This window comes from Cebus imitator, unplaced genomic scaffold, assembly GCF_001604975.1.
Source record: "Cebus imitator isolate Cc_AM_T3 unplaced genomic scaffold, Cebus_imitator-1.0 Scaffold180, whole genome shotgun sequence".
Taxonomy (NCBI): Eukaryota; Metazoa; Chordata; class Mammalia; order Primates; family Cebidae; genus Cebus; species Cebus imitator.
Genome location: NW_016107495.1, coordinates 496,162 through 503,794, shown reverse-complemented (window position 1 = coordinate 503,794; position 7,633 = coordinate 496,162). Strand labels below are relative to the sequence as shown.

Sequence of the window (7,633 nt, the reverse complement as noted above, 5' to 3'; positions counted from 1 at the left end):
TTTGTTTTATTGCATTTTAGGTTTTGGAACGTTTAATTTTTGTTTTTGTTCTTGTTTGTTTCTGAAACAGAGGCTCGCACTGTCACTGAGGCTGGAGTGTAACAGTGCAATTTCAGCTCACTGCAACCTCCACCTTCCAGGTTCAAGTGATTCTCCTGCCTTAGCCTCCTAAGTAGCTGGGATTACGGGCACCCACCCCAGCTAATTTTTATATTTTTTGTAGAGATGGAGTTTCACCAAGTTGGCCAGGCTGGTCTCGAACTCCTGACCAACCACATTGGTCTCCCAAAGTGCTGGGATTATAGACATGAGGCACTGCGTGCAGCCAACATCTTTTTTTTTTTTTTGAGACAGGGTATTACTCTGTTGCCCAGGCTGGAGTGCAGTGGCACGATCACAGCTCACTACAGCCTCAGCCTCCCAAGGCTCAGGTGATCCACCTCGAACTCTTGAGAGCTGGGACTACAGGCATGGGCCACCATGCTTGGCTTATTTTTGTATTGCCTCGTTATGTTGCCCAGGCTGGTTTCAAACTCCTCGCCTCAAGAGATCTGCCTGCCTCAGCCTCCTAAAGTGTTGGGATTACAGGTGTGAGCCACTGTACCTGGCCCCTGGTTCCTTAGATGCATAATTCATTGGGCACTTTATGGGGGCTGTCCCGTTAAGCCTTATAACAAGGATCCTCATTTTAGATGAAGACTTTGAGGCTTGAGGCAGATCCAGGGTCCAAACCGTGCTTGAATTTACACTCAGAAAAGGCAGAATACAGAGAAAACCCAGGGTTTTGAATACCAAAGGCTGGACAAGTTATAGGAATAATCATACCAACACTGACAAACTGTCAGAAGTAATACATGATACAAGGATATATACATGACCCGGCACATGGCAGGTATTCAGCAAAATGCATTTTCTGCCCCCTCCCCTTTCCCTTCACTGAGCAGAAGCCGTCTCCCCCTTGTAGCGCTCAGCATGGCCCCAGGTGCACTTCAGCCTGAAAGCTTCTGGAAAAACATCTGGAACCTGTCCTGTTGGCTGAGGCAGAGGTAGCTGGAGGGACCTCAGGCTATTGTCCCTGCAGTTTACAGAGTCACAATGCTGAAACAGAAGAAACTCAACCATCAGCTCAATGAAACTCCTTATTTAACAGACAGGAACTCAGGGCCAGAGAGGGCTCGAGGGGCCCACAGCTCCTCAGGGGTCCAGACAGGGCCAGTACCCAGAAGCTCAGCGGGCAGTCATGCGCCCCCTTCCTGATGCTCTGAAGCTCTCCTCTGAGTTCCCTCCCCTGGCTGGTGGGAGGAGAGGGGCAGCCTAGCAGATGAGCCTGTCTTCTCCACAAACACTGCATTCTGGGGAAATGGCCTCCAGAGCAGGAGGCCCATGGGGCCCTAGTGGGGAAAAGCTGAGGCCGCTCGTTTCAGAGTTCCCTGCGCCTTGGCGGGCAGGCAGGCTGGGGAGTGGGCTCCCTGTGCTGGGTGGTGAGTCACTCCCTAGCATGGCCAGGCCCAAACTCAAAGCTCAGCATTCTGGGAAGTGTGCAAGTCCATGTGAGCGGGGGTGGCGAACACGGACTGAGGAAGTGGCAATGGGGCTGGCTCAGGCAGATTAGCTGTGGCCATTCCCACAGAATCTCTGCCACTTCCTCTTGTGTCCCTAGCTTCTCAAGCCCAGTGAGTCCCCTTCTTTCTCCTGCCGGGGACCTACAGAAGGGCCAAAGCTTCTCTACTCTCTGGGGTGCCAAAGCAGGTAGCCCTGGCTTCTGAGGTGACAATGGTGAGCCCTCTCATCTCTATGGACTAGAAAGCCTTCCTCATGCTGGGCGTGGTGGCGCATGCCTGTAATCTCAACACTTTGGGAGGCCAAGGCAGGTGGAGTGCTTGAGCCCACCAGCCTGGGAAACATGGCAAGACATTGTCTATACAAAAAATACAAAAATTAAATGGGCATGGTGGCGGTGTCTGTGGTCTGATCTACTTGGGAGGCTGAGGTGGGAGGACGGCTCAAGGCTGCAGTGAGCCAAGATCATACCACTGTACTCCAGCCTGGGCAACACAGAGAAACCCTGTCTCCAAAAAAAAAAAAAAAAAAAAAGAAATCCCAGCACTTTGGGAGGCTGAGGCAGGTGAATTACCTGAGGTCAGGAGTTCAAGACCAGCCTGACAAACATGGAGAAACCCCGTCTCTACTAAAAATACAAAATTAGCTGGTGGTACATGCCTGTAATCCCAGCTACTCAGGAGGCTGAGGCAGGAGAATCACTTGAACCCAGGAGGTGGAGGTTGTGGTGAGCTGAGATTGCGCCATTGCACTCCAGCTGGGAACAAGAATGAAACTCCGTCTCAAAAAAAATAGAAAATAAAATCTTCCTTAGTAGATCTTCAGTGTCTGGAAAGAAGGTAGAGCAAGGATCATCAAGTCCATTTTACAGATGAGGAAACTGAGGCTCAGAGAGGTCCAGTGGCTCACCTATTCCCCAGCTCCCAAGCCTCATGCATTTTCCACTCTACTACACACTGTCCTCCTGATTTAAGGCTTCGTCAAGCTGGCCCAACAATCCCTCTGAAGGAATTATCCCATGCCAGTTTATGGAATCCAAGGGTGGTGGAGGGCAAACTTTGGAGCTAGCACAGAAAGGACACAGGAGAAGAGCGAACACCTCTTCTCTACTAGAGGCCTAGTGGTTTCCAGGCTTCCTCCCACTTTCCTGTCAGGGTCCCTGACCTGGGCATGAAGGGAAGTCAGGCTGATATCCCTGGCTGGGTGGGAGGGTCCTATAGCTTGCAGAACTTAGGAGGGGAGCTGAGCCTTGCTTAGTGGGCATCTACTTGACTCTGGCTCTTTTTATTTATTTATTATTTTTTGTAAACAACAAGTTCTCCCTATGTCGACTAGGTTGATCTTGAACCTCTGGGCTCAAGTGATCTTCATGCCTCGGCCTCCCAAAGTGCTGGGATTACAGGCAGGAGCCACAGTGCCCAGCTGACTCCAGCTCTTCAGATGCAGAACCTCAGCTGGATTCAGGAGACTTGGGCTCTGAAATGAGCACCTGCAGATGGGCACTGGCTCAGGCAGACAGAAATGGCTTGGGCTAAAGGAGATGATGGACAGAGGGTGCTGGTGAGGAGTTTTTGAGGAAAACAGCCAGGGAAAGAAGAAGCTACTTCACAGGGATGGTCCCCCTGCCAGGACCCAGGGATGGGGCCACAGGGCCAGCATAGCTGGTGGCAGTCTCCCAAAGCCTGCTGAGTGGGCAGAGAGGAGAGCTGACCTGCGGCCCCAGCACAGCAGGCAGCACGTGCTCACACGTGCTTCCTCATCCACTGCCTTTTGTCCTCCCAAGAACCTGGGAAGGGAAACATCATGCTCTTGTCACAGGCCAAGAAACTGCCAGAGGCAACCACAGGCTGTCAGTGTCAAACTTGAGTGGTCCGGGCTCCAGCAGGAGGACAAGCAGGGAGGTGACAGCAGGGTCTCTTGGCTGGCTGAGAGGTTTCCTGCCCAGTCCTGGAGGGAAGACACATCAAAGGCTGGGAGGGCAGATGCTACCACAAGCACAGGCTTGTCTGTCCTGGCATCAGGAGCTGTGAGAGGAAACCCCCAGGAAGGAGGAACTTTGGGTTATCACAGCCATAAAAGAGGCCCCCATTCAGATACCAACCAGTTGAGTCACAGAAAGAAACTTCTCCTGGGGCCTCTTCTGTAAATTGTGGGGATTAGGCTGGATGGTTTCTATACTTTTAACAACTCTAAATGCCCTGAGAATTACTGGAGAAGTCCCCAGCCACACCCTCCAGTGGTGGTTAAGAGCATGGATGCTAGAGCCAGACCACGCTGGTTTAACTCTGCCCCTTAGAAGCCGAGTTGAACTTGGGCAAGGAATTTAATCATTCCCTACCTAAGTTTCTTTATACAGGGATATCAGCCCCTATCCTCTGCCTGATAGGACAGTTATGATATTTCCCTGAGTTCACACATGAAAGGGCAGAGCGAGGCCTGGGGCATGTGAGGTGCTCTTTGTGCATGAACTGAGCTGGTTCTGCTGATTGTCAGCACATGCGTGTCTGTCTGTGCCTGCAGGGCTGGAGTACAGTGGTGCGATCTCGGCTCATTGCAACCTCTGCCTCCTGGGTTCAAGCCAATTCTCCTGTCTCAGTTTCCTGAGTAGCTGAGACTACAGGCACACCCTACCATGCCCAGCTAATTTTTGTATTTTTAGTAGAGATAGGGTTTCACCATACTGGTCAGGCTGGTCTCAAACTCCTGACCTCAAGTGATCTGCCCCCCTCAGCCTCCCAAAGTGTTGGGATTACAGGTGTAAGCCACCACACCTGGCCAGAAATGTGATTTCAAATCTATGCTTCACATCAGGGTGTACGCAGCTGCTCCCACATGTCCTTTCTCCCTAAGAGTATCCTTCTCAAGATTTGACCTTAGAATACTATTTAGGGTCCAATTTGGGGTCCCGTCTGGGGCTGGAGGATCCTGAGAGGCCCCACACCAGCTGTCAGGCAGGGGACAGGACTGAAAGTTGGGTCTGTCACCTGGGAGCCTCTTTCCTGACTCTTGGGCTGCCTGTAAGGGCCACGCCTTCTGGGATTGAGGACCTCTAAACTTCCTACCTGACTGGTTTGGAGCTTTTTAAGGAAGGAGGTGAGTCAGCACAGTTTACCCCAGCAGTAACTGGCAATCCGGATTCTCCTTGGGGACAGCAGCCCTGGAAGACTTATAGCCACTCTGTAAGCCCTTGACTGAGGCCTTGGCTGGCAGGACAGAACAGAAGACTTGCTTTGCTGTGTTCAGATCCTGAGATGGGATCCCTCAGGCTGAGGCCTCTGAACAGCTAAGGACTCAGTAGGAGGAGTGACCCCCCCCCCACCCCACCTGATTCCCCCAGGAGGATGCAGAGCCTGGGAAGCCAGCAGTTCTCCACAAGGCACATCTGGCCAGAGGTGAACCAGAGGATCAGGTGGGCCCCACCCAGGGCTCCACTGACTTCGCCCATTTGGGAAAGGGAGAACACTGTGACTGCCAGGTGTATACACATCTGTCTCCACCTGAGATTCCAAGCATCTCAAAGGCAGGGACCGCCTCTTGGTCACTTCTGTCCCCTTCTCTCACACACTGTAGGTACCATATACATGCCTGAGGAGGTCCTTTTTGTACCACTGATGGAATATGCTAGGTATAAATGCCTCAAAAATGAATAAAAAATGGCTATTTCTCCTTAAAAGGCTCATAGTTTCTCAAAGTATGAAGCCAGATAGAAAACTCAGGAGACCTGGAACACCACCTTCAGAGTGGAAAAGCTCCTGATGAGAGCTCTTCCACACCACACCAACCCCACCTCGCTCTGGAGCCTGACAGGGCCCAGGTGGACATGAAGTCTGACTTGGAGAGGGTCACTGTCCACTGTTCTCCATGTAACTTGCTATCATTTCAGACAAAGGCCACTGGGCACTACAGCTCTTATGGCGAAAAGAAGGGGCAGGAAGGCCCTGCCCTGAGACGGAGACAGAGAGAGGCAAAGAGCTGCCATCCTGTCCACAACAGAGGCTATGCCCTGTCCTTCAGTCTCATGACCAGCCTGGGTCCTCAGTCCCTAATCTCCTGGGAACTATCCCCCCATCTCACCCCCTACATCAGAACCGGACTGCCCACTTGCCCTCTCTCTCGGAGTTAATGGCACTTCTCTTCTCCCAGGCAGAAACCTTGTTTCTTGCTCATGTGGGTCAGGCCTGTGACCATTTGGCACCTGGACTCTCCCTTCCTGTCCCTTCTCACTGCCACCTCCTAGCTCTGCTCCTCTGCTATGCAGCAGCCTTGGAGTGGTCTCCCCTGCATCAAACCACTCTTCGTGTGGACCAAGGAGTGAATCACCTCACTTTCAACATGTCATTCACCGGCTCAAAAGCACTTCTCTGATTATGGGAGAAAATCTAGCCTGGGCATTTGGTGCTGGTTACAATCGACTTTGATCTGGCCTTTCCATAGACTTTCCTTGCCTTAAAGTCTCAGCCACATTCCGAAATCCCACCTAGGCTTCAAGGCGCAGCTCTAACCCCTCGTCCTTGCGGGGTTCGTGGGGCACCTCCCTGTCTGCAGCCTGAGCCCTCCACGCTCACTGGGTCACTCGGCCTGCACGGCCACTACTGCAGCTCGTGGGCACAAGTCCTGGGGCCTCTCCCAGGTCGTGGAGGGAGGTGCTCAGGCTCGGACGCCAGCACTGGAAGGGCCGTGGAAAGGAAGCGGTCCAACCCTCCTGTTTAAAGATGAGGAAACAGGCGCTGAGACTGAAAGTGACAGCAAATCAAAGCCAGGGTTCGGATCCCCCAGCCCCGGGCGCAGCCCGGCTCTGCACTTCCCCGGATCTCGCATCCCTTGGGTGGTCATAAAACGCGCGAACCGAACGGAGCAAGTGGGCAAGCAGAAGCCAGAAAGGCAGGGCCGAGATGGAGGAAGGCGGAGAACGAGGGCTGGGGTCGCCAAGGGCCCGCAGGCCCGGCAGGGCCCAGACTCACTTTGCCGAGAGCGTGTTGATGGAGCCGGTAACGAGCATGAGCCCGGCCAGGAACAGCTGGTACTTGGTCCAGGCCATGGCGGCGGACGCTGGGGCTCGATCCAGTCAGCGGTGCTGAGCCCCGACACCCGGGGTTCGCCAGCACGAGCGCTTCCGGGCCGGGCGTCACGTGACCCCGCGGGTCCCGCCCCGCCCGTTCGCCCCGCCCCCGGGGAGCGCGCGGCAGCCGCGGTGCCACCTCTCTGCAGAGTTGGCCCGAGAGCTTTGGTGGCCACACAGCGGCCCTAGCAAATAATGGCTCAGGTCTTCCTATTTTTTTTTTTTTTTTCTTCTCTTCCCTGCCCTTTCCTGCCTTTTTTTTTTTTTTTGGTGGGGGGACGGAGTCTCGCTGTTGCCCAGGCTGCAGTGCAATGGCACGATCTCGGCTCACGACAATCTCCGCCTCCCAGGTTCCAGCGATTCTCCTGTCTCAGCCTCCCGAGTAGCTCGGATTACCGGCGCCCACCACCATGATCAGCTAATTTTTTGTATTTTTAGTAGAGACAGGGTTTCACCATGTTGGCCATATTGGTCTCCAACTCCCGACCTCAGGTGATCCGCCCACCTTGGCCTCCAAAAGTGCTGGGATTACAGGCGTGAGCCACTGCTCCGGGTCTTGATTTCTTATTTTTATCTTTGGGACTTCCTGTTTGTAAAAGGGGCTGATGGGACGGTGCAATCAGGGCGCATCATGGATGTTACAGCATTTTGTAAATCATTTCGAGAGGTTGAGCTGGGCTGTGTCAGAGAGGAGCCCCGAAGTGGTCCTGCCAGGAGTTCCCTGGGGACCCTGTAGAGAGGCGATTCCCACGCTGGACCTTTCCACTTCTGGGCTTCTCTCTGACACTGCCCACCTTGGGTATAGTTCATATCTTTCAGCAAAGTGGCGAAGGAATCCAGCTCCAGTTGCCGAGGATACCATTTTATAGCTGAGGACAGTAAATCCGGAGAAGCCGGCCGGGCGCGGTATCTCAGGCCTGTAATCCAAGCACTTTGGAGGCCAAGGCGGGCGGATCACGTGAGGTCGGGAGTTCAAGACCCGCCTGACCAACACGGTGAAACCCCGCCTTAAAA

The 7,633-nt window shown here is 53.5% G+C and overlaps 1 protein-coding gene across 1 annotated transcript in view; it reads right to left on the bottom strand.

Annotated features, from left to right (window-relative positions):
- Positions 1–6,700, bottom strand: part of SLC35F6 (solute carrier family 35 member F6) — a 15,557-nt gene extending 8,857 nt beyond the window's left edge. Inside the window, exon 1 of the mRNA XM_017545548.2 lies at positions 6,522–6,700. Coding sequence (XP_017401037.1) covers positions 6,522–6,598 — 77 coding nt within the window. The 5' untranslated portion in view covers positions 6,599–6,700. The remainder of the gene's footprint in view (positions 1–6,521) is intronic.
- Positions 6,701–7,633: the final 933 nt, after the last annotated feature.